Here is a 27,577-nt window from a genome sequence, read left to right on the forward strand (position 1 = left end):
ATGAATATTTTTCAAAAGAAAATAAGTTGTCTTGTGTCACAATTCACTTAATATTTAATAATTTTAATATGTAGGCGGCCCGGCACTTAGGTAAAGGGCACCCCACACTATCAAAAGAGCTTTACTCTGTACAAGTTTATTCCTTGATACCTTCATTTTACTCTGTACAAGTTATGCATTACCAAATACTAACTACCTACATCTTCCACAGTACACTCGTTGCCCAACCTGACGGTGCTGAGTCTGAGTGGGTGTAGTAAGATCACGGATGACGGGGTAGAGCTTATCGCCGAGAACCTCCGTCGCCTCCGGTCACTGGACTTGTCTTGGTGTCCCCGCATCACTGACGCCGCCCTCGAGTACATCGCCTGCGACCTTAACCAGCTGGAGGAACTGACGCTAGACAGGTGGGTTATTATTGTTCTGTCTTGACCTGACAACTTATTCTCACTTATTCATGTAACTAACTGTTAGACGTGTTGACCTAAAGCGTGTTGACCTAAAACAACTGTTGCTCTAAAGTAAGTGTTGATCTAATTAAAACAAGTATTAATTTAAAAATGTTGATCTTAAACACGTAATTGATCTGATGTAAATGTTGAAGCTTAAACAAGTGTTGATCTAAGACATGTGTTGGCCTCCACAGATGTGTGCACATAACAGACATCGGTGTGGGGTACATATCCACGATGCTCTCCCTGTCTGCACTCTTCCTCCGCTGGTGTTCACAGGTGCGAGACTTCGGGGTCCAACACCTGTGCTCTATGAGGAACATACAAGTGCTCTCTCTCGCAGGTCAGTGACGAACGCCTCATACACCCATACACTTAGAGTAACATGCTTCATACATCTTACTTAAACAGGTCATACATTCATACATGCATACTCTTATACTGTACTAACATACCTCATACACTTAATTCATACGCTCATACATACATACACTTACATGCCTCATATACCTTACTTATACAGGTCATACACTCATATATTCATACACCTACACTAACATGCCTAATACACCTTATATAGTTATATAGTTCATACACTCATACATAAATACATACACTCACCTCACATACCTCCTCATACGCTCAGAGCCACACACCAGACTGTCACAGTAGACGAAGATGAACTGGTTGTCTAAATAGTAGGTGTTTCCTTCCCTTGGCCTTGTAGGGGAGCTCACCAAGGCCTAACCTAACCTAACCTAACCTAACCTAACCTAACCCTTCCCAGGTGCAGTGTTAGGATATTTAATCATAAGGTGACATAAGCTGTAGGGGTTAATCTTCAGGAGATATTTTTTCTTCTATACTGTGTGGAGAAGAATGGCGTATTCCTATATGCGCGGATATTACAGAACGTAAGGCTTGTCTCTCCTGAGGGAAAGTAATATATTTCCATTAATTAGTCCTTAACTTGTCTTTTTTAAGAGAAAATGGTAAACCTGATTGTGTTTTGCAGGTTGCTCGTTGGTGACGTCAGCGGGTTTGTCGTCGTTGGTTCAGCTGCGACACCTTCAGGAGTTGGAGCTGACCAACTGCCCGGGAGCAACCCCAGAGCTCCATCATCACCTGCACCTACACCTGCCCAAGTGCCTCATCATTGAGTAGCTCCCACACACAATATTAGGACTCACCAGCCACCAGACAAAACGGGTCTTAAAAAACACACAGAAAAATAGGTGCACTTTACCATGACTCGTCACAAAACAAAACGGGTCTATTAATAAAAAAAATAATAAATTGGTGCACTTCCATGACCCGTCACAAAGGAAAACGGGTTTAAAAATAAAGTTAACAGTCACTGTGCTACGGCTCGTCACTCGTCACAAAGGAAAACGGGTCCGTAGATAGTCCAAGTTGTCCTCAATCGGTGGCCTCATACTGTTACCTCTCAGATTAAATGAGGAGTATCGCCTGTGTGAGAGGTGACAGGGAGAGGTACACCGAGGCCCTCAAATACCTTGTGTTATGTAAGCAGAAAAGGAGAGTAAATTTTTGCACAGTGTAGTAATCCAGATTTATAGATAAATGTGATAGACTTCATCACGAATATAACATTGTATATACACATAGTAAAAAACACTGCATGATGGTGTGAACAATAATGTGTGAAAAATGTTGAAGATGTGGAATAACCTGACAGAGACAGACGATGTTGATGTGTACATACAAGAACTGTAGCGTTTTGCTTCAGAGAAAAATGCATGAACCACTCAAATCTAAAAAAGGAAATATTCCATTTTATGTGCTCATTACTATTATTTTATTGTATGAAGCATGTGGGTGTGATGTGTCACGTGGAGGCTGCAGCCAATAAGCAGTCCCACACTATCTTGGCTTTTGAAACGATCCAGTGAGCAACTACTGTACTTGATAATATGTGTCTTTCATGTACGTAGTCAAGACATAATTCTTCTAGTTCTCATCCCTAACCTCAAGAAAGTACAAGTGGTCCGAAGAAAGGTGACCATACTTGCCTCAAGGTTGCAACAGAAACCCATTATATATAATACATATATATATATATAAAACTTTTATGTGTCCAAAATCTTCCTGACTCTCAGACCAGCCAGTTATTATAATCTGCCAAGCACTGTGTTTGGTGTTTTGAGACGAGATGTTTCCTTGGGTGTTCATCACGTTACAGTTTTAATACTCCCGTGGATGTGATCAACTCTTTTAAGGTGTGATGATGATGCTCTCCTGTTTACTTCACTCAGATGGGGATTTTTAAACTGTTCGGTAATGAGAAGAGTCTGGACCAGTAATCCACCTTAACAGTTCCAAAGTGTCTTGATATGCGCTTGTGTTAAAAGACTTGAGTCCGATAAGGAAAGATCTTCACCTTAGAGTTCAATAATATTAGTATGGTCTTCTAAAAGAAACAAAAATAACTAAAAGAAAAAAATGAAATTGGCAGATTAAGGTTATTTGTCTGATATGCGGTATGTAAATCAAAATATTGTAAGTGAAGTTTCAATTTACATGTGATGTGTAATTAAGGTGTTGTCAAGACTTGTAGGGACGACCTAGTGTACCTGTATACTATGAAGAGTTTGCTGCGGAGGCAGAGAGACACTGTGACTAGTCAGTAATTGTACCTCTCATGATCATACAAAATTTGAAAGTAGTTTATATGTTGCATGAGTGTCATATAATCTATATTATCATTCAAAAAAGTTGAAGAATTTATGTTTTCATTCAGGTAAAACAGAGAAGTTAAAGTAAGATCAATTTACTGAAGACAAAAATAACAATTGATGCCTGGTGCTAGATATGTGAAGGAAGTCCCAGAAGATGGTCTCAAATTCTATACGATTTCCAAAGTTTATATTCAATGATTAAAGCTTTAAGAAACATGTGACGTACAATTACGAGACTTAGAGAAAATTTATGTGTATTACAAGACATGAGGCAAATTTATTACTTTCTTCAAAAATTGTCTCACGTTCTCAGTTACTGTAAACACAAAATTGCATTACATTATGCATTACAAACTTAACGTTTTTTTCGGTAAGGAAATTAATATTATCGCGTGCGACTGGAGTTGAATATGCCAGTAGTGTGTGTCAAGATTTCCTACATCAAATGTTAGCCTTTGAACAAGCTAATATGCTTCGTGTTTTACAATAAATTTTGTATATAAATATGTTTTCTCACATTTCTGCAAAATATATTATGCTTTGAGATAGCTTTAAATTCATATAAATGAAACCTATGGGACACGACACTACAGCGTTTTTGTGGAATTAAGTGTCATGCACAGACAGTTTTTGCTGTGCTTAATTATTTTTTGCAAACATTCCACAGTGATGCCATTCATAGTGTGGCTACCAGTTATGATGTAGCTTTTTAGTCGATCAAGCTATTTGTAATGCATGTTGCATTATTGACCAATTGTCGCCCAAGGTGACCATCAGCCATGGTGTTAAAAACTTGCTTCCGTTGGTGGTCGCCCAGCTAAGACCCCCACATGTTAACAAAGAAAACGTATCTTAATCTGTGTGTAAGACCCGATACTAATCAATAAAACTCTTATAGTTATATAATACATAAAATATCTAACATATTTTGTTTAGGGTCTTTCATTAATACATCATTACGTGGAATTTTTAGCCTTTGGGGAAGGCTTTAGTTACGGCACCAACCAAGTAGTCAGCTTTTAATACATACGACTGGACAATGCTGCTGTCTCCCTCCTCCCGAGTTGGTCACACACCTCACCATCACTGAATCATCTCCATCCAGTTTTCACTTAAAATGTATTGCTTACTTAAATTTCTAAAGAAACGTAAAATTATGAGTGAGAAGAGGGAGCCACAGGCTGTCCCAAAAGTGAGGGTGCATAGTGCGTTGCTTCTATCACAAATCCTAACCAGCGGGAGATTTAATGGTTTGCGCCACTGATACATAACACAGCTAAACCATTAAAAAATTAATGTGTAAATATTATTAACCGATGATCTGACTTATTTGTAACATTTACAGAGTGTGATGCAGTGTGGTAGTTTGGGTCCTCCTCGAGTAAGCCACAGCTCAACTCAAGTTCCATAGATATTAGACTTTCTCTCACCAGCAGGCCTGGGATTAGCTTTAAGAATTATACGTAATCTGTTACTCATTAGGACAGATATAGACATGGTAGGAAGACTACCTGACTAGGTGGACCACGGTGTGGTGGACGAAAGTAGCAGGAGCTGATTATGTAGTCTTACGCCCTTCATACCTCAGCTCTTATCAAAACAAAGAAGGAAAATCTAGTAGCTGGGTGTAGTTTGTAAGGACGTGCACAACGAGGGTGTTTGGCTTTGTCTGGCACTTACAAGAGCTGAGCATTTGCTTCTAGTAAATAATGATCCCACGTCCTCCTAACCTAAATTTAAACATGGTAATGAAACGTTGAACACTATAGAGATTTTTTATCAGTGACATTGAAATCTTAAGATCATTTGGAGTTTATTTTATCAAACTTATCATGCAATTTTGCTTATTTCTGTTTCCCCATTTTGCACTGAATGAAACCATGGTATGTGAGAGCAGTTTTATTACTGTACTGATTCCAGTTGAGCAAAAAAACATGATAATAGTGAAGTTGAGACTCGTGTCACTGAGGGTACAATCTAAATTGAGAACGATGCCAGTCTGATGGTACTCCCGACCTTTGGATAAATGTCACTCGAAAATTCCTTTTTCCCTTTAAACTTTTGTCTGTATCCTGAGTAGAATAACACAGCCTCTGAATCATTCCCATACTTTTAAATGACTGATAATATCCCCCACCCCAAAATAAATTCTTGTTCACTCGAGCACTTTAATCATCTCACTTAATCATACATTACTTTAAAAGTCTGTTATTTCTTAATATAAACAAATGACAAGCGCTTACTTGGTGTGATGACTGAACCTGCCAGTGCTTCAAAGGTCGGAGGAGATATTGTTAACTTCATTTTTGTTCCTTGGCCTCATCTTTCGTTCTTTGTATTTTTTTTGTCTTCTTTGACATATCCATTTACTCCTCGACTACTCCCTGTTATCCTTGACTTCTCCCTTTGCTCCTCAACTACTCCCTGATATCCTTGACTTCTCCCTTTGCTCCTCAACTACTCCCTGTTATCCTTGACTTCTCCCTTTGCTCCTCAACTACTCCCTGTTATCCTTGACTTCTCCCTTTGCTCCTCAACTACTCCCTGTTATCCTTGACTTCTCCCTTTGCTCCTCAACTACTCCTTGTCTTCCTTGACTTCTCCCTTTGTTCCTCGACTACTCCCTGTTATCCTTGACTTCTCCCTTTGCTCCTCGACTACTCCCTGTTATCCTTGACTTCTCCCTTTGCTCCTCAACTACTCCTTGTCTTCCTTGACTTCTCCCTTTGTTCCTCGACTACTACCTGTTATCCTTGACTTCTCCCTTTGCTCCTCGACTACTCCCTGTTATCCTTGACTTCTCCCTTTGCTCCTCAACTACTCCTTGTCTTCCTTGACTTGTCCCTTTGTTCCTCGACTGCTCCCTGTTATCCTTGACTTCATCTGTGGCATCTATTCTATACTTACGTGTGGCCAACATAACAATCTCTATGTACAATCAGACTGGCTCATCTACTATAGACCCTAAGACCTTTAATGGCCGTCTTAGGTAAACAAAGCATTCAAGACACAATCAAAATAATCTCATTGGATGATTACACTTGAGAGTCAATTAGTTGGTTTGATAATTTCAGTGAATCGGTGTGATAATGTAGTTAGTTACCAGCTATAGTAGGGAAGCTTATGACTGGCATTTCAACTCCATCTCTTAGAATATGATTACCATGGCACCGTGTAGTGAAAGGTATTTCATAAAAAAAAACCCAGATTATCTATTGACGTACTGTACCTAATATCTGCCCTAAAAAACTCAACTTTATGATCAAGAAAGTAAGAATTGTGTTAAGAAACTTGTATATGTGTTAAGAAACTTGTATATGTGTTCAGAAACTTGAATCTGTGTTAAAGAGACGTGATCGCGTGTTAAGTTAAAAATGAACTCGAGTTAAAAGAGACATGATACACTTCTTAAAGGAAACAAAAGAAGAATGTGTTGAGAGACGTGAACCTGTGTTATGATCTGGTGTATGGGAGGCACTGTAGTGAGGGACAAGCGGTAGATAAACAAAAAACTGTATCCCACACTTCCACACACACCTACTGAGACACATCTGCCAAGAATATCACGTCCGAAAGAAGAAACGGAGGGAAGTCTAGATTATTTCTTCACGGAAAATAAAGGAAAATAGAAAAGTGAAGATCGCTTTCATGGCACTTGACGAGAACACTGTAGGTTAAGGCCTCTAGAACATAGCCATTGTTTTTGTTGGTTTGCTTTGTTGTCTCAAATGTATTGGAAATAATGTAATAATGTAAATACTATTTTGTACCTATCTTCATGAGAAATGTTAGATACACACACACATATATATATATAAATATATGATGTATACAAGAATAAAATATCATGTTATGCCTCCATCATCGCAGAGAACCCATTCATTAACGCTGTCCTTCGCTCTCGCCTTCATCACTAATTGTTGGCGACTCGCCATGACTTGGTAGTCGTGATAATTTGATGGATTTCTTCTCACAAACATATCTCCTGCTTGCTGCGACATGCGACTCATTATTATTTTGGGGCTTCCTGCCAACAACTGTCAAGGAAATCCATCGATAAACAAAGGCTCGTACTGTCACAACACAGCCCTAAGGAAAATGTTTCTCTTGTCCGTCGCTGGCCTTAAGTGAGAGTTCAGTCCATTAAACTCTTACACCAGCAGAGCACCGAGCTTGTTCTTTTCCAGTGCTCAGTAAGTTTTCCATATTGGATATCAAAAGGTAAATCGGAACCCAACACTCATGTCCCAAACACTTCTTCCCTGAGTGTTGTAGCGAGTGGATGAGGGACGCTCTGTACTGATCACTGTTGAGCCGTCAGTGTGGTCCAGCCAGGCCACGACGAAGCCAGTTTCACTCTACCATACAAACATCTGGTCAACTCTCATAATACTATCCCCAAACTAAGCTAACAGTTCATGAACTAAGCTAATGATTTTTGGTCTAAGCTAGCCGTTTCAAATGTAAGCTAGCAGTCTCCGGTCTATGCTAGCAATCCCAGGTCTAAGCTAACAGTCCCCGGCCTGCGCAGTCTCCGATCTAAACTGACAGTCCCTGGTCTAAGCTAACAGCATCCCGGTCTAAACTTACTGCTCCTAACTCAGACGCATCATTCCTGACCTAAACTACCTACCCCCTGATAATACTTCAACTTTCTCGAGCTAAAGTAATAGTTGCCGAAGTGAGACACACCGTTCGTGAAGTAAGGAAGATCTCGCTGGTGGTAGTGACCGGGTTCATCCGGAGGACACTGGCAAGTTAGTGCGTTACTTCCCTCCCCAACACCTGGAGGTCACCTTCTTCGACTCAAGATCAAAACCCACCTGGTGTGTGTGTGTGTCACCTGAGCACCAATTTATTCATTTGTATCATCTCGTCTCTTATATTCATAGTGTTATTTGTGATATATTGTGGTTTGCATGGTGTTTGTCGGATTTTGTATATTGTACTTAAAAAAACGGGCAACCGGATTTTGAGATTTTGTGTGTAGCTTTTTTTCTGATGAATTGTGTGGCTACGAACCCTTGTCTGTGTTCAAAAAAATATTATTGTATGTTATTCAGTATACTTTGCTATATAACCCCACTCCTTGAATATTTGAAGTCAATAGATTATTACAAGACAGAGTTTTTTCAAGGCAAAAGAGACTGTTCACCTGCTGTTGACCCGTTGTTATAAACAGATGTCTGACTTACGACACTGTTGAGGGAGAACACATCCTCTTGATACAGGCATAAGCATTCATATCCTGGAGACTTGCTTATACCCGGACCACGAACCTAACCTAACCTATTCAAACCTAACCTCGTCTAACCTTACTCTACTCTAACTAACTTGCCCCCTCCTCCACCTAAACTATGCTAACCTAACCTAACCTAACTCACGGTTTTAGTATGAAGCTTCAGGCCCGATTCCTGTTCTTGGTCCGGGGGTTAGTCTTGCTGTCAGGTATGCTATGACATGATCGATGATTGCCCAGTATACGAGGAACTGTTCCATGATTATGTATTGTGTCATTCTGTTTAACGAGTTCATAAAGGTTCGTATGAATTTAATATCCTCGTAACTGTTAATATAAAACGTTTCATATTGTTGGACTTCATTTAAAACGCTTTGGTAATGGTTAAGTGCCATAATTACGGAGATTTTCTTTGGAATAATTTCTGTGCCTTAATCTTATCTCCTGTCAGTGGCTACGTTAAGGTTAAGTGCCGGTATGTGTTACTTTTGTGTATTAGATTAAGTCACTGTTAGGTGAATTCTTGAATCTTAAATTACGAGCAAGATTAATCATGCGATTCTCTATGAATCCAGACCTGGTAATACAGTTGTTTTGAAGAGAAATGTCACAATTACTTATATTTAATTTATGAATAGTTTGGATAAAGGTGTCAGTCCTGTGAGTTCAGATCTTCATAATGTGTATGGAATATATTTTTGCTAAACTGTTCATTACTTGTGTAGTTTAACTTGTATATGACGCATTACTACTTTTGTGTTTCCTCAAAGCAATATGTAGAGATACCTGAGTTACCCCAATACTCTACCGCACGAAAGTCACAAAAATGTGATCCAGCCACCTTTGTTTATTGTGTGGTAAAGCAATAGCTTTCAAAATACAGAGGTTTGTGGCGAAACTCATATAATTTATTCATATACAGTAATGCAGGCAGGAGTAACAAAACTATAAGAACTAGTAATAAGAATTTAACAATGTATGAAACAAGAGCATGTAAATATAGTTAAGCCAAGCAGGTGAGACGACTACCATGAGAGGTGTATTGCAAGAACCTATGTGACGGTGACCATCTCGTGTGGGGGTACTTGAGCAATAGGCTATCTCTCGCCCCTATTTACACCCTCAACATTTCATATTTACATATATATAAATACTGTAACCACTATCTTCTGTGCCATCAAAAATTATTTCATAAATCATGACGCATATCGTTGTACATGAGGAGTTATGGTATTAGTGAATGTGGTATTGACATAAACGTAAGCGTCTATGTTGCTGTATGTTTGTGTGTATGTGTGTGTGTATAAGTGTGTTGTGTCAGGTTGTGATCATAACAAAATCTTTAAAAAAGAATAATCGTCGACCATTAATTCATTCTTCAGCTTCATTCATAACTATTCTTTTGTGTCAGATTTATTCCTTTCTGGATTATAAAGGTTCCTTTCATAGATGTACACAAATATGGACGACTGCTAATGACAAATGTAAACAAACGCGACCATTCAGTTATGGCTAATGTTACCACCCATATTGACCTGATTATTATTGTCATCAGGTGTAGACATCTTGTTGATAACCCACGACACTCATCACGCTGGACATAGTGTGTCTGTGTGTGTGTCAGCTGAGGCGAGACATTTGTAGGGGTACTCGCTAATCCCTGGACCCGAAAGCGGAACCTAATCAGATCTAATCTCTCCCACCTTTACCTATCCCTAATAACCCACCTTAATCTTCTCCTTATCAAGCTTACAATAACCTAACTTAACCTAACATGACCATTTTAATTTAATCCTAATATAAACTATGCTATGTTACTGTATATCTAACCTTAATCCGACGTTATGAAACCTAAACTACCCCTAACTTAACATAACCAAACCTAAGTGCCATAATCTATCCTATTTCTAGCTAAATTAAGATTTACCTAATCTACTCGTAATTTAACCTCATCCACCCCAAACTTAACCCACCTCAAACCCAACTTACCCGTAAATTTAACCCCACCCACCCCTAACGTAACCTTAACTTAACCCCACCCACACCTAACATAACCTTAATTTGACCCTACCCATCCCTAACTTAACTCAATTCGTGTTTTAATAGGAATATTTAGACCGGTTCCGGGTTCGGGTGTTAGTACTGAGTCACTCGTATATCGTCAGTAACATTCACCAGCATATCTCTGCCACATAGGTAGAACATACTGGGCAATGTTGTACACGATACCATGGTAGTGGATCAGGCTTTGTATGGGAATGGTATAGGCTGAACAATACCATGGTAGTGGATCAGGCTTTCCATGATAGTGAATCACATATACCATGGTAATAATACAACCATGGACAACAATATATCGAATAGGACCTTAAGACACAATACCACCAGCAGCGGTACAGTACCTCTCAGGTTGGTATGGTACACTAACGAGTCAGGTATACGATAAGCCACATGGTACTCTTCATTAGTACCTTAGGTGGCTCCCATGACCCTACCATACAACCCTATGTAGAGGAAATAGGAGGAGGAGGAGCCATCAGGACCATCACACATTCACTTCTTGGTTTTGTCGCCTCGAGATGTAAACTAATCAGTCAAATTATCTTAACTATAGTGGATTTGGGGTTAATGCCATGTAGCCGCCTCTGGGTTACGTGTTTGATCCAGCCATACGTCCTCTTTTGTCTTTACATCTGAGAGCTGATAAGGATTTGCTTTACAATCGAAAGGTGATCACATGAACGGCGGATACAAAGATGTGAGTGTGTCTGTCTTGTCCAGCTCTTCCTCCTCCCCACACACCCACCGCTGGCCAACACATGAAGGAACGAACACAACACAACATGCTGAAGTGGAACCGCCGTAAGGTTGTTCGACTTTCTTAAACCCAACTGATGATACATAGTCAACTTTCTTTTCCTCTGACAGACATTTTTCATCTGAAATTACAATGTAGAGAATATTAGTAAAATAAAAATAAGAACCTGAACGGGTATTTTATTATTCCGTGATGATATCCTTAGGAAGATGAAGGTTACAGATAAAATATTCAGAATTTATACGGAACAAATTTTACCCTACTTGAAGCTGCCAGAAGACACCTAACTACGGTCCTCTCAGTACTGCTGGACGGCTATAAATGTGTTGTACCTCAAATAAACCTTTTATAGGGTATCAAGTGATCACATCATTTAAGGTGAAAAATAACGCGTCAGCCTCAGTTGTTACGTGCGTACTGTAGATAACACGGCACCCTGCACACAGAAATGGTCCTTGTAAAGATAAAACACTCATAATTGATAACTTTCCTGAAAACGATATGAAAATAATAATAATAATATGCCTAGGGGTTGAACACATGCCAAGGGATGAATATTAATACCAGGAGGTGCATATTCATACCAGGGGAGTTCACACATACAGTACTGTATACCGGAGAGAATGTAATTTTTATGATATTAACTAAAGTACAAACCCAGCCTTAAGGATCCCAGACATTGCACCCAACCACCAACAACTCAAGAAATTGTAATTTATCGTGTATAAAGAGGCCTAGAAACACAGTACTATATACAGCAAACCGAGAGTACTGTACGGTCTGCACCTCTGTAAACTGGTTCCCTGTTGTTATCAATATCAAGCGACAACAGGTATATATTCGCTGGTGGAACGACGGAGTTTATTTGGCTGACGTAATGATAAATAATAAGACATTAGAGGCAACAGTAGTAATGTGTTTATCTCTCATATTTATGTCCCGAGTTCAATCCCCGGCCCGGAACAGAAGTCAGTAGGGTGTTATCTGTTATCCAATGTGACCCTGCCAAACATCACAGGTTTTCTTCGGGTACTCTAATTTCCTCCTGTACTAACACTGGACAATAAAGATCATAACAAAGTAACAAAGAACAGACCAACCACCCGAACAGCTAGTGAACTGATCGATGGTGAAAAAATAGAAAAAGCCAGATCACTAAGACAGGGAGCGTCTTACCATCATCTAACTTACATATGGGTTCGTAGTGACCTGAACTGGCTTAACATAACTACAGTACACCGATTAGCACCAGAATTACTTACTGGGGCCTATATGTTTCCTTTTTTTATCTTCCAGTCACCTAAACTACGAAAAAAGATATTGTATTTAGTATTATCATTATAAATACAGTATACATACGCCCCTCAATTGAACCTTAGAGAACATTCTTAAATATTAATGTCAGTTACGAGGGATTATGATTTTAGTGCAGGTTTGTATAAAATGTCCGCCATAGTTAATTGGACATGATGTTGTGTCTCAAGGAAGTGTAACATGCAGAAGGGTAACGTGTTGGCTCACTCCCTACACTCTCAACACACTCGGAAGCACAAACACCACCAACAGTTTCTGAACAACCATCGTCTGTAGCGTCGCGTGAGTCACCTCCAGTAGTTTAACTTTCCACTGTGTTTATTTATGATGTTTTACAGGGATCTCAAAATGCTAATCTCTGTACAGTACTGTACTGCAGTACATTTACTTTTTGTCATCAGGGAAATATCTTGCAAGATGTAAAGTAAATAAACCTAAAACCAGCTGAATATAGGTTTTTTTGTTTAGCTTAAAGGCGGGGAATTCTTCGCCGAGGCTCGGGTGATTATATGACATAATTCTAATCAACAATTCATCTTCAGACAAAAATATTCATCATCGTTTGGATGCATTTAGCGTGCCACGTAAAAAAAACTGTTCAAATATGACATGGCCTTACATGTGGTAGCCACCAAATTTAAAAACACTCCCACTGTTCCTCCGTCATTCAGACGTCAAACACAGGATCGGCCGGATACAAGATTTCGTGATACATAATAAATGGAAAGTGGTTAAGACAACTTTTATGAGGTAAGAGACGAGTGAAGCAACATGAGAGGTTCGACTCCCGAATAGTGAGGTGTTGTTTGTATATGGATGTCCGCGTGCTTTTTGGACATGATATATATATATATATATATATATATATATATATATATATATATATATATATATATATATATATATATATATATATATATATATAAGCCTTGTTAAGTATTTCTCCTTAGTCTGTACTCACCCCTGAAGATGTGAATTACACGAAAGCGCTTGGGAACTTCGTGTTTTCTTGTTTCCTTGTGGTTATCAGCATATGCTTGGATCACGCGCACTTACAGTGATTTACTTGCATATATATAGAAAGAGAGAGAGAGAGAGAGAGGCGCATGTGTATATGTGTCTATTTAAATTTCCCTCCGTCCCTTAGCAAGTGTCATCATAAGTGACGTCATAATTACTGAGTACATTTTAACAGTTTTTACGGCTTATGTAATGGATAACAAATATTCTATTTAAACGATATTACAAAAAAGTATCAAATAAGAGGTACATTGTAATTAATTTTTATTTTTATTCTTTTTTAAATATAAAATTGAGTTACTATTACCTTAAATGCTTGTATAAAATTAAATATAATAGTCAGAAACAAGACCCCGGAAGCTGTTTACGTCACAGAAGTTCCAACAGGGAGGAAATATAAATGATAGAAACAAGTCATAAAAACAAAGGTTATAAAACAAAAACACATCGTATAAGGTCTATTTATAGTGTTTATACTACCTACAGGAAGATTCACATTGTTTATAATCTTTAAGTTGATTTTCTCTTTGTTCCTTATGAGCTGTAGTTGGCAGTAGAATGATCTTGTCGGTGTCCAGCCTCTAATACGCTGTTTTTAACACAAGTAAGTAACAGTTAACGTCTAGCGAATAACTTATTAGTATGAAGATGTGTCGGTTATGTTCCCGGACGCTGTATTTTAAGATTTTTGTCTCTATCTGACGGGTAGTCTACAAACTTAACTCGTTCACTGTTGGACGGGAAATCTCAGCTGATCGTGTATGTCTATGAACTGACATTAAACATCACTATAAACAGTCACAACTTCTTAGATATTAAGTTTATAACAATGTTGGTATAGATTACGAGGATTAACAAACCCATTCTGCCCTTTAAATGTGGTGAAAGATTTGGGAACATGGAAGATTAAAATCCAAAATGTTTTGATGGACTTAAAGGAAATTTGGGACTTGATTGGTACTGTACATCTTGGCAGGTTCTTGTTAGGGTTAGCTTTTTTTTGGGGGGTGTATATGCGTAGTTATACTTATTTTGTGGAAGTGTAACCCAACATTCCCGGTCCGATTAATTACCCAAATGTAGCCGCAATGAAGTCAAATAATGGTCCTACATGAATAAATCGGACTGCCAATCACTTCTCGACTAGTATTTGGTGTCACAAAGTCACAAAAAATTGGAAAACTTACTTTAATCTGAGTTAATAGATCGCGTGCATGTATCGAGGGAGCGAGTAATTACCTAAATGTACCCAAATGTAGTCGCAATGAAGTCAAATGATGGTCCTACAAGAGTAAATCGGGCTGTGAATCACTTCTCGATTATTATTTGGTGTCATAAAGTCAGAGAAAATTGGTAAACTTTATTTAATATGAGGTGTGTTAGGTTAGGTTAGGTTAGGTACATGCACTCGATCTATTAACTCAGATTAAATTAAGTTTACCAACTTCGTTTCGAGAATTGGCAAGTACCATCAGACTTCATTCATTTGGGTAATTAGTCGGTACATGCACGCGATCTATTAACTCAGATTAAATTACGTTTTCCAATTTTTTGTGACTTTGTGACACCAAATACTAGTCGAGAAGTGATTGGCAGTCTGATTTATTCATGTAGGACCATTATTTGACTTCATTGCGGCTACATTTGGGTAATTAGTCGGACCCCAACATTCCTTTGTATATCACTAATGGTTTTGGCAATTTTGTTTATTAAACTTCTATTTAATGTACATTAGATAATGAATCCAATATGAGAATTGTAAAACAATATTGTCATTACATAAGTGGTAATGTTAAAGCTTAGGTACTTAATGGTCTAAATAATATTATCAACTAGGAACAATTGTAAACAAAGAGTTGTACCATTGCTTGGTCTGTTGTGAGGCTTTAATATCATACGGTCAAGGTGTTGCTATCAGTACCACAAGGTATTAATGTATCATAAGATGTCACTTGAACGCAGTGACACCTTGTGAAAACTTATGACAGATATTGACACCTTATGTTGTGACACATTGTAACACCTTATGATACATTGCGTTGGGGGTACAGTGGTAACGCACTTACACACTTATCTCTCGCCAGTATTTCAAAGGTTCTAGTCCAGCCTGGCCCGGACACATGTGAGATGGGTGTTATCCAGTGTAACCCTACCAAACATCACGGGTTTGCTCTTAAACTAACACCAGATACACCAACCTCCCTAGTGGCTAGTAAGATAAGTGGTGAAAATGGTATGTGACATTCTTTTGACACATTTCTAAACCTTATGACATAATGTGACAGTATTGTATCACTTGAAGATATTTTCTGACACATTGCCAGGAGGTTAATTCAACTTGTTGTAATTTATTAATGTAAACTTTTAAGATTCTGGGTTATGTTAAGTTAGCTTAGGTTTACAACTGATCAAATTCAGTAATCTAGGATCAGTATCATCAGCGTCAATCAATACAAACACATGCCAGACAAATAGCAGAAGTAAGAAAGGGTCTTTGACTGGAAAAGTAATGGTGTTATCCAGCGAATTTTGGGATTTTAAGTTACTACTGTCTGAGGGTGGTTTAGGTTAGGTTGAAATTGTTTTCCTGATGTCTTTTTGTGTGTTTAAATGATTCTGACCTACTTCCAAATAGGTGGATGACTGAAATGATACTTTAACCCAAGTAACCAGTGCCTAAATTGTATATTTATCCAAAGTGGATGGTAATGTGTTTTGATGAAGAGATTGGTAATAGTAAAGGACAAGGGTTTGGGTTAACCAGCTACCTTATGAAAAATCTCTGTAGAAGTAAGCTTAGTTTTAAATTCATATATATATATTTTTTCCGTAAGTAAAGGCTCTCCATGCCTGTCATGTGCTTGACGATGTCAAGTTTGTTCTCCAACTGTCGACAAATGTTTCCCAGCAACTGACTGACTGCTCCAGAATGTTAAGCGATGAAATGCATCCCAAACAGTGCCATACAAACTTACCTCACCTAAAATACTGTAACAACAAATTGTTTGTCTGATCCTGTAGCTTTACTTCCACTATTTGTTTGGCATTCATCCTAATTGGCTGAGACTGATGACCTGGATTACTGAATTCAGTTGCTTGCAAACATGGTATGGTTAGGTCAGGTTTGCAAATGATGGAACTCCATTATAAATTTTGATCAATCAGAATGACTGCCAGACAAATAGCAGAATAAGTAAAGGTCCTTTACCAGAGAAGTAATTAATGCTAAATAATAGTGATATACAGTATATCCATCCTAGGATAGCTAGGTTAGATAGTTTTTGTTGGTTCATATAATCTATGATGAATTATAATAGAGTACATTTACTGCATACCATAATGTAATAATAATCACTGGGAATGTTTGACACTTGTTTAATGGTGTGCTTGGAATGGTAGAGCAAAGCTTCAGAAGCTAAATCCGGGAAAACTCCTAGTACAGTAATATATCCATTATCTGGAACTCCAATGGCTGGAATTGATATTTGCTCAGAAATTTTCCGGAAAATTTCTTTCAATTCCGGGTTTGGGAATGATTTTCCGAGGTTGAAAATCAGGCACATTTTCAGAAAGTTGTAGAAAATCTCCATTTTTTCTGGGTCTGGGAGCAAATTCAGTGGATGAAATAATGTGTAATTCTGAGAAATTCCTAGAAAATTCCCGACACTAATTCTTTTTCTGGTCTGGAGGATTTTCTCCAGGTTTGAGAGAGTTGTCTCATTACCTGGGAATCTCTCATTCTCAGATGTGCTGTACACCAATTGTTCCAGCTAACGGAGATACAGTATCACTACTAATTGTGTGCCTGGAGTAGTGCCATTATCATTAGTACAGTACAGTATTGGGATGCATTTGGGGTAGCACAAATAGGGCAATCAATTCCTTCTGTATGCATCCAATTATAGTACAGTATGTATTTATTGCAAAACAACTTGACAGTTGCAAGAAATAACCTATACATCAATCTCAAGAGGTAGTTTATGTTTTTATGATGGAAAAGTCAAAGGTGAAAGCCATAATTGTGTTGAAGTTTCCACCTGGTATGAGATAGTACCTCGTCTTAGTGTAGTCTGGTTAATAAGGAAGGTTGTTGGGAGTGCAGGTGACTTCTGTACTGTAAAAGAGAAGCATGTTATATATTAAAGAAAAAAAAAACACTTGTGACATTGTTTTCCCATCAATTACTAAAGCTAGAAAGTGTGAGGCTGTGTGTGCTTTCAATGTTATAATGAATTTGGGGGCTTATTTTGTGTGTATACTGTACATGTCTATTTACTGTATGTATAGTATGTGGTGTATTAGTTGGTAAAGAGGAGAATCTAATTAGGTGATGGATTGTTGTTGTTACAATAATATGATGAAGATAGTAACTTGAAAAAAAAATAAGTGTACAGTACTAAAAACTTGACCTCGTTTCTTGTCATGGTGCGTCAGCGAGCATTTGATATTGGTCTATCTAATCTCAGACTGTGCCCCATAAATATAGGCATCACGATCTCATTTACAGTAATAAAGAAGGGTAAGGGTTAATTCAAGAAATTTAGCGTTCATGGAAAATGTATTGTTTGGTGTTGATTAAAGAAAGAATTATCTGTTATTAAGTGGGAGGAATAGTTTTAAATAGAATGGCCCCAAGTAGAAATTTACTGAATATGCTCTCATCATTTTACTGGTGAAAAAAAATGAAATGTGGTACATGCCAGAAAGAACACGATATGTCTCTTTTCCCAAAAGATGAAGAATATTGGCCTGTACTGTACTCATGGGATATGCTGAAGGATCTTGTCCAGAACCTCCATACAAAGTTATTGAAAAGAAAGGTGTGATAATCGGAGTGTGGAAGATACATTCAGTGAAGAGTAGGGTTGCCATAAGTACAGTCATGACATCAATGTTGCCATTTGAGGACTAAAGACCTTTCAGTTTGTTTCCTGCAAGCATGAGGAATGTTGCAGAGAGACTAGTTCAAATTAATAGAGAGCCTGATGTATTTCTTTAAAAGTTCCCTGATAAATTAATGAAGTACTGTGCTGTACCTAAATTTGACTTTATATATACATCCCTTTGTAAGTAGTAGAGATACAGTTTATATCTGATGTGCACAGATTTTCTGTGTGATGTTATGTATGAGTAAACTTTGGTATTACTTGTCGTCATGTAGCATTGTGACACACCACTATCGCCTTCCCTTGAAATTTTGCTAGGCATCACTAACACGTAATGGTTCTTACGTAAGTTAAGGAATGTCTGTAATTTGATTGGCAAATAGACAATGAGCAACAGTGGCATGATTGATAAAGTTGTCGCGTGGAAAATTTGGTCACAGGTAAGTTATGCGAGGTAGAAGCTTCCCAAGTGAATTCCTGGTGAATACAGTATTAGGTTATCACTTGGTTTATGATAACACTTGAGAATGATGTAATAGATATGAAAAGATTTGGGACTGATAAACATAAAAGACAAGATGGTAATTAGTAGTGTCAGGGTTATGAGTGTTGTGCAGTGGCCTGGTGTCTGCTTCACTTTTGGATTTGGTAAATTTGAGGTGTATTCAATATTGCTAACCAGTGTTTGAACAGATTAGGGAGAATAAAGAGTATTTTCTAATCCATGCTCCCATTTTGGAAATGTTATGCAATTAGATAAAGATGATATTACTGGTGGATGTATCTTCCTGTAGAGTTGTACTGTAACAAGATTCCGTACCATCTTTTATTTTTTCTTACAGCTCATTTGGCCCTACAATGTTTCTCTGGGATTGGATCACCGGTGTGCTGGGATACCTTGGTAAGCATTTTAATGTTCATATTTTGTTAGTGAGTATGTACAGTATAATGCTTAATTAGGAATGTAATACAGTATTACCATCTCACTTGCTACAGGTTTTCTACATTCTGAAATTATAATTCTCGATCTTAATTGTGCAGTAGCTAAAACAACTATCTGTGCATACTTTGTGGGAAACAATATGAGACTATGGACGATAAATTTTGGTATACGAAGGCTGTCACTCGTCACACGTAAAATTTTGGAGCATCGACCCCCACCTGCACAGATAGTTGTTTTAGCTACTGTACGTAATAAGTATTTGAAATTTATGAATACCCCTGTACAGAATAATTTTCTTGTACCGGGTATTTAGTTTGCTACATATTACATACTGGGAAAAGTAAATGAGAAATTAGATAATCAGGAAACTAGCTGAGTGCTGTGCTGGTGGAGAGAGTACTTGTCCCCAGTGAGTTTGAGAATAATGGCACATTGAAAGCTTATTTGTAGAATGAATAACATTGAATGTTAGAGAATAATTAAGTAATTATATTGGTGGTAACTGAAAGTAAATTACTGGTATTTGAGCATATTTTCTTTATTACGTTTAGACTCCTCTAGTTGGCTGTGCGACCTATGTATAACCTTCTCCCTTAGTGCTTTCAACCATCATTTTACTGAAAATTCCCTTCCCAAAACAAATGTAAAGTTACCAATATACATTTATGCTTGCACTTACTTCTGTTCTAGCAGATGAATCTTAGGTTGAAAATGATGGGGGGCTGCTTACACTTACAGTATGTACTCTGACACTTATATTGAATTACACTTTATATTTAATATGCACGCAAATCTAACTGATGTCACATAAATTACTTCGCTTCAGCCCAACCTCCTGACTCATATTTTCGGTTTCTCTTCAATTGATAGAGTTCAAAGTGCTGTACCATTCCTTTTCTCTCAATGTTCCTCAGTGGTGTTGTGCCTTTACTTGCTTTAGAGGCCATGATAATACAATAGGGAAGCACTAAATATGAACAAAACAGAGTTCACAGTGGAGCAGTGGTTGCGACAACAAAACCAAGGGAACAGATGTCTTGCCCAACTGCCGCCTCATGCAACCCTATCTAAGCAAGATCTCCTCTGACTCCCTTCACAGAATAAATTGGGGATTGCCTATACAGTATATACTGTACAGTACAACTGTGTTTTTATGATTCATGGTTACAATAGTGAACTGGGCTCATACTGTATTAAAAAAGGCTTATGTTAAGGAAAGTACTATTTTAAAAGTTCAAATGGAAGATAAGGTACAAGAAGGGTGTCCGAAATAAAATTTTATTTGTAACCCGTAACCATTCCATTCCCCCTTTAATAGTGGGGAAGTGGTGTACTCAAGCATGGAAGAAAGCTTTTATGTACTCCAAGGCAAGGAAGAAGGCTTTCACCACCTTTCAGGTGCCAGTTACTAGATTCAGAAGGTTGTGTTGTGTGAAATATAAAGTTATGTTTGATGTGAATGCAAGTTTATTCTCAGGAAAGGTTATGAATTTTTTATTTTTTCCAGTTTTGAAGATAAAATTTCTTCCTACCTTGTGCTAATGGTGAATATGGATGTATACCCCCCTGTAGTGTGCCTGTGTCAAGCTGTTGCTGCTCTAATGAGTTGTATATCCAAACGTCTCTGTTCCACCTGTAGGACGAAGGAAATATGTTATTTTAGATGACTTGTATTTAAATAGTATTTTGGTATAACTATACTGTACTGTATTGTCATTTTGAAGTTAAATGAATAATGTCTTAGAGAATGTTTGATGCATTTCCACATTAGATTACTCTAGTTTTGTTTAAGCTATTAGTGTACATTAATACTGTGCTTGGAATAATAACTGCCTGTCTCTCTTTTGAGGGGTGATGAGCCCCAAACTCAGATGTACATTTGTAGGCTTAGAGAAGTCTGGGAAAACAACTTTGTTGATACATCTGCAGGAGGAAGGTTGGCTGTCACCCGTGTGGCACAAGTGCTGTAAGTCGGTGATGGTCTGGTTGGCTGCATTTTTTAATTTTTGCTAACAATTAGGTCAGTTTCTTTTTCCTTTTTTTTTCTTTTTTTATCTACAAAAATAACTTTTTGCTGCATGTCTGTTTACTTCTATGTACTGTACAGATGTGCCATATTTTGTAGGCTAATGGTAATTTCATTTTGTATCAAATTCTTTGACCAGTTTTGTGAATTATTGTACTGTAATTGGATTTTTTATACCTGTACTTATGAAAACACTTACAGCAGACTAGCAGTATTTTATTAACATTTACTAACAGCCAACCAGACCCGCCAGCCAAAAATTCAGTTAGTCTTCATTGTATCATCTGGAAGTAATACTGTATATGAAAACCAGAAACCCAATTTTTTGGTCAAATGCACTCGTGTAGCTCTAAAGAATACTACATACAACATATACGGAACCTTGTAACTGTATCATATAAATGCTGTATTTGTGGTACTGTACTTAGTAACTGCATTTGCTCTAGAACTGTGCTCCAATTTGGTATAACTTATGGTTAGCTTCTATTTGACAGGTGTTAAAAATTGCATTGTTTTCTGCCTTTGACAATTGGATATACCTTCTGCAGGTTTTGTCAAATTGCAGATTTTTCTTTTTTTGAAATTTGTCCCATCCTATCATGTTCATTTAGGCTAGTTGAATTGAATTTATTTTCTTTGGTTTTATTAATAGACAGTTCCAGTAAACATTTCGTTTATTGTATTATCTTCAAACTGTTTTGGCTGGCAGGTCTGTGGAAGAAGAGTGGGAAGCTACTGTTCCTTGGTTTAGACAATGCTGGAAAAACCACGTTACTCCACATGTTGAAAGATGATCGCATGGCCCAGCATGTACCCACACTCCATCCAAGTATGTATAATATGTCATTTGGAGTTTGATGTGTGTTTGTACTGTTAAGGTATTGTATGTGTGCTTGCATTCAACTTTTCATGTTTTTACATAAATGGATATTTTCAGTTTTTGATGTGTGATATTTATGTACTGTAGTTAACCTGACAGTGAATTATCATGGGTTCAGTTCCCGAGTAGCCCTAGTACACAGAGTAATAAATGAATATTCACTTGATTGTGCTTGGTTATAGTGGAACAACCCTTTGCTGCTAGAAAGCTAAGAATTTGGATATTACTCTTTCTGGCCAGAGAAGCCTATTTTCCTTGACAACAAATATTACTCAGATTTTTGTTGTTGTTGTTTGGCCACTGCGAACAGCATCTATTTTCATATACCTTATTATAGTGTAATGACCTGGAGGTAATTATTTAATGAATAAATATATGAAATTTTAAGTTATTGTAAATATAGATGGTTTGTTATTACATACTGTACTGGACAGTACTATAGTATTGTACATCCATCCTGGCTTGTATGGGACACAAACTATACATTTAGTGATGGAGTGTACAAGTTATTAAGAAAACTTAATATAAATGCAAACAAAAAGATATGATTGCATGTGATCTCCGGTATGGTTGCATGTGTGCGAGAGATCCTGAATGGCATCTGTTGATGTGTGCCAAGAAAAGATGTATTAGAGGTATGTGCAGAGGTGTGCCAAGAGTGGTTTCACAAGTTTTCATTCTACAGGGTTTTTATTTTTAGCTGACCACTGGCAAAGTTTACCAAATTTATTGATGTCTGGGTGGGTTCATGTTTTTTGTATAATAAAATCTTCACAAACCTGATAATAGAAATGTTATTAACTAGATTTTAGTTACTGTATGCAAAACATGTACTGTATATCCATTCCACTACTGTCACTGTAGTTTTTCTACTGATTTATGGAATATTAGCCATGATCCCTAGCTGCAAATTCTCTTTGTTTACTTCTTTCTAAATTATAAGCTAACACTCAGCTCAGCATTAAAGTGGCCTGTTGGTCATTATCATCACTGACTAGTATGAGGCACATGATCCTTACCAATACTACACTACCTTCAGCTGGCTCTGACCTTACATAATAGAAAGATGTAGAAGTAAATTGGAGTGCAATAAATGCTCACAATTGAAAACTAGATAAAGAATGATATAGAATTGTTCGAGATAAGTTATTTGATTGGTTGTAGCCATAGGGAAGCTGGAATGTAACTTTGCCCTCTAATTCTTTAGGACTTTGATACTGTAGCTACCACAGAATATTTCAATAATATTCCAATGGGGGATCAGTACCAGGGAATAAGTGTGCAAGTTGAATGTTTCTGTACATCTGCATACTGATGCATGTATACATGAATAATTTTCACATCAGAGGAATAAAAGGGTTAATGATTATCTCGGAAGACTAAGATATTACAGTAGATCTAAATTGCAGAAGCTGTCTCGACTGGTTATGTAACTTTGTAGTTGAACCTAACATTTATTCAACTTGGCTTTCAGCATCTGAAGAACTAAGCATAGGACAAATAAAGTTCACCACATTTGACCTGGGTGGTCATCACCAAGCACGGAGAGTGTGGAAGGACTATTTCCCTGCAGTAGATGCCATCGTCTTCCTTATAGATGCAGCAGACCGAGGCAGATTTGCTGAATCAAAGGTAAAGTTGTGTAGTAGTTATGAAAGTCTGACTCTCAAAATGGTTAACTAGTTAGGGGACTCCTCATAAAATTTCACACATACAAATACAGTACAGGGTGTCCCTGGGTTATGAATGGGTTCCGTTCCTAAGGACGTTCTTAAGTAAAAAATGTTCCCAAGTCGAAACACATGCTATATGCATACTGTACTTACAAAGCAATGTTTAAAATCCCACTAAATAAAAGCCTAAGTCCTTTTGTACATCTAAAATCACTTAATTTAAGAGAAAAGAACAAATAGAATGACAAAATACTGTAAATGGAAGTAAAAAATAAGTCATCAGGAAAATAAAATACTGTATATTTAAAGTTTATCCTTGTTCTTATCAGCGGGCGTTCGTTTGTCGTATGTTCATAAGTCGGGGACCCCCTGTAATGTACATTATCTTTTTTCATCCTCTACTTTTTCTACAAGTGTGTACTGTATTTCATCCTGGCCTACCATAGTTTAATATAACTTGGTGTATATAAAGGCAATACAATATGTTAACTGTATTTAACACAAGATGTTACCTAGTTTAAAAAAAAACTAAAATTAAAAAAAATCAATTTATTCTTTGAGAAAAGTTGTTACAAATGGCTGGTTAACATAATTTTCTGGATTTCACAGGCTGAACTGGATTCACTGTTGACGGACGACCAACTCTCTAATGTTCCCATTGTTATTCTGGGCAACAAGATAGATATACCTGGTGCTGCATCAGAGGATGAACTCAGGCACTACTTTGGTCTCTTTGGCCAGACGACAGGAAAGGTTAGTTTTTATTCCTGTAGTTGAGCCTTACTTCAACATGGTATACAAAAACAAGACTTTTTACAATGAATAATATGGTATAGCTGTGTTGAAAGTTTGTTCGTCATTCCCTCCATAAAACACACTTATTTTAGATGTGCTCTCCATTGAAGTGTGTGTGTGTGAGGATTTTTATTTACAATGAATCCCTGTGATGTATTGCTTCAATATTTTATGACAGAGATAATAGGATTTTTGTCACAGTGGTTTAAGGCTGACCTAGACACCTGCCGAGTTATTTTAGCTGTTGTCCTTTTGCTCCGTAGTTACTGTACCTGCAAACCCCCATAACCTGTTCATGTTGGTTTATCTTTCTTCCTTGACTTCCTCACCTAACTCCCAGTTAATCTCTTCTTCCTCCAACTTTTGTTATGGAAGATAATTAAAGGGATAAATCAAATCTGAATATACTGTACTTTGATTCATGTATATCAGTGGTCTGCAACCTTTATACACTAGTCGGCTACTTAATGGTGCAAGGAATCAGTTGGCTGCAGGTGTACTAAGCCAACATAAGTCAGCACTAAGTTCCACTGAATTGAATGTAAAATCAGAAATGTAGGACTAAATTTTATTGTGAGAAAATTATATATTATAAATAACACTGATATTTACGACTAAACATAGCTTTCATTTTCAGCATATGCCGGTACATATTCTGCATTGAAATAATAGTGCTAGTCACTAGCCTAGTTAAATATTCTGTAAAGAAATTAAGGAAACAACTTTTAGCAATATAAAATATGTAAATATGAAACTGTCTTCAGTCAGTACAAAATAACAGTTTAACGACCAATTCGCACACGAAATACAAGCATACAGGGGAAATTGCTTTATATAAGTGGTGTAGTGATATCCTGCAGTACACTGTACAATAACCCTCCAAAAAGGATATGATATTATAAATGACGAAAAATATGTTGTGTGTTTTATATACAGGTAAAATAAAGTTTGCTTTTTGCCTAGGAATATAAGGGCTTCAATTTCAAATACAAACAGACAGAACAGTACCAAAACTAATGTGAGGGCTGAGCCTGGATGTGGTTTGCAATTTCAGAAAAAGTTGGTTCAAAGTGTGTTTCAGCAGCTTTCACAAGTTCTGTGGTGTGACTGCTTATGAGCAGCACGGAATGTCTGCTCACAGCAGTATGTTGATTTCCCTCCTTTTTATTTTCACCAAAATATAAGGAATAATAACAGTTTTACCAGCCACATAGCCCATAATTTAGACGTCGTTCAGCCGGCCGCATACGTACCCCTTTCCATCCGCATGCGGCCGGTAAAATGGGGTTTGCGGACCCCTGATGTAGATTGCAGCTATGGCAGTCTTTAGGATACCATGTAAATTTTGTCAATAAGAATGTGGGTTGGTGTTTCATCAGCTACCAGTTTTAAGGTTGATCCATTTTGCTTGGTATAAAAACTAAAGATATAGTTTTTGTCTCAATGTTTTTTATTTTTTATTTCAGAACAAAATTCCCCGAAATGAACTTCCTGGGCGTCCACTTGAGCTTTTTATGTGTTCAGTTCTGAAAAGGCAAGGATATGGTGAAGGTTTTCGCTGGATTGCCAATTACATCGATTAGGTGCAAGTGACCTGGACTAGGGTATGATGATAGTGAAGTTGAACACTGGTGCGTCTGTTACGCCAATTTCTAATCATTGATCCTTCATCGTCGAGAGTGGAAAATTTGGCTAAAGCTTAATTCTGCACTTCGTGACTTAGGAGACATGAAATCTTCAACGTCTCATACTCTTATCTTGGGTGTTACAGACTACTAAGTGCTGCCTGAACTGCAATATTTGGCAGGTTCTTTAATGAACTCACAGACACCAAGTTATATTTATACTCCTTCATTATGTGATGGTAATTTAAATATAATAGTGGATTGTAGCTGGTTAGTGGAGACGATTTTTGTATGTGTAGCTTACCAGCCCAAACTCCCTAACTGCCAGCCTCACCTTTACATGATCCATTCCCATGTTTTGTAGGTTTGATTATTCTTTTAGCTTTGAAAAATGCTATTAACATTTGTGACTTCCATGAACATTAACTACAAATAATAATCTGTGTAATATTACTTTTGAACATCAAGTTGAGCTTTTCATATGTGAATTCCCACAACCCTGAAAACAAAAACACAAATTTAAGAGTTGTAAGATATTAACTACGCAGTGTAGCAGATTGTTATCGATTATTTAAATTACTGTTGTGTGGCAGTTAAATTTTTAAAATAATTTCTTATGAATTTAAGTGATGCCGTTTTCATTTTGGGATGGTGGCCCCGTGCATCATCCCTTTCATTGTGATGCAAGTAGTTGTAATATTTTAGTGCTATGCTAAGTACAGTATAACTAATGGGGGGGTTGTCCTCGAGTACACAGAGGACAGCCACTCTGAAGAACCATCAGCTGAATGGAACATCAGTAATAATAAGCATTCAATTATTTATCGCTTCGGTTATAGTGTTAAGTTGAACTTCACGTGCCGCTTGTTTTTACGTATGAAGCTTGACAACATTGCGCTCCCCTCATTTAGTGATGTAAAAATGTCATTTTCACTATTTTCAGGTTTCTGTTACAAGCAATCTTTGTATAATAAAACAAGGTAAATTAGTATTTGTATTTATTGTGCCTTAATTAAAATCAATTGATAAATTAATCATCTATTATTGATAGTATTACCTGTTATCACCAACTGTTATTATTACCTACTGAAATCAACGGTTGTCAATTATTATTCAACTGCCAGAACTTCACACATTACTGAGTTCCCTAAAAGGAGTGAAAAATGAAAAGAAAAATAGACGACGGTGTTTGAAGATGCTTGAGTGT

The 27,577-nt window shown here is 37.3% G+C and overlaps 1 protein-coding gene and 1 long non-coding RNA gene across 3 annotated transcripts; both read left to right on the forward strand.

Moving 5' to 3' along the window:
* Positions 1 to 215: 215 nt before the first annotated feature.
* On the forward strand, positions 216 to 11,379 carry LOC121858735. The gene is made up of 3 exons (XR_006087499.1): positions 216 to 407; positions 647 to 795; positions 1,468 to 11,379. It is a non-coding gene; the product is annotated as an uncharacterized LOC121858735 (long non-coding RNA).
* A 2,639-nt stretch (positions 11,380 to 14,018) lies between these two features.
* Positions 14,019 to 27,358, forward strand: LOC121858738 (GTP-binding protein SAR1b-like). 2 transcript variants are annotated; one of them, XM_042355373.1, is made up of 6 exons: positions 14,019 to 14,146; positions 19,271 to 19,329; positions 22,107 to 22,226; positions 23,752 to 23,909; positions 24,560 to 24,703; positions 26,212 to 27,358. In XM_042355373.1, exons 2-6 carry the CDS (start codon positions 19,287 to 19,289, stop codon positions 26,326 to 26,328), a joined length of 582 nt encoding a protein of 193 aa, XP_042211307.1. In that variant the 5' UTR covers positions 14,019 to 14,146; positions 19,271 to 19,286; the 3' UTR covers positions 26,329 to 27,358. The 2 variants fall into 2 exon arrangements, with proteins under 2 accessions (XP_042211307.1, XP_042211308.1); XM_042355374.1 differs by lacking the exon at positions 14,019 to 14,146 and adding an exon at positions 19,011 to 19,076.
* The last annotated feature ends 219 nt before the right edge of the window (positions 27,359 to 27,577 follow it).

This window comes from Homarus americanus, unplaced genomic scaffold (assembly GCF_018991925.1).
Source record: "Homarus americanus isolate GMGI-L3 unplaced genomic scaffold, GMGI_Hamer_2.0 scaffold74, whole genome shotgun sequence".
NCBI classification, from domain to species: Eukaryota; Metazoa; Arthropoda; class Malacostraca; order Decapoda; family Nephropidae; genus Homarus; species Homarus americanus.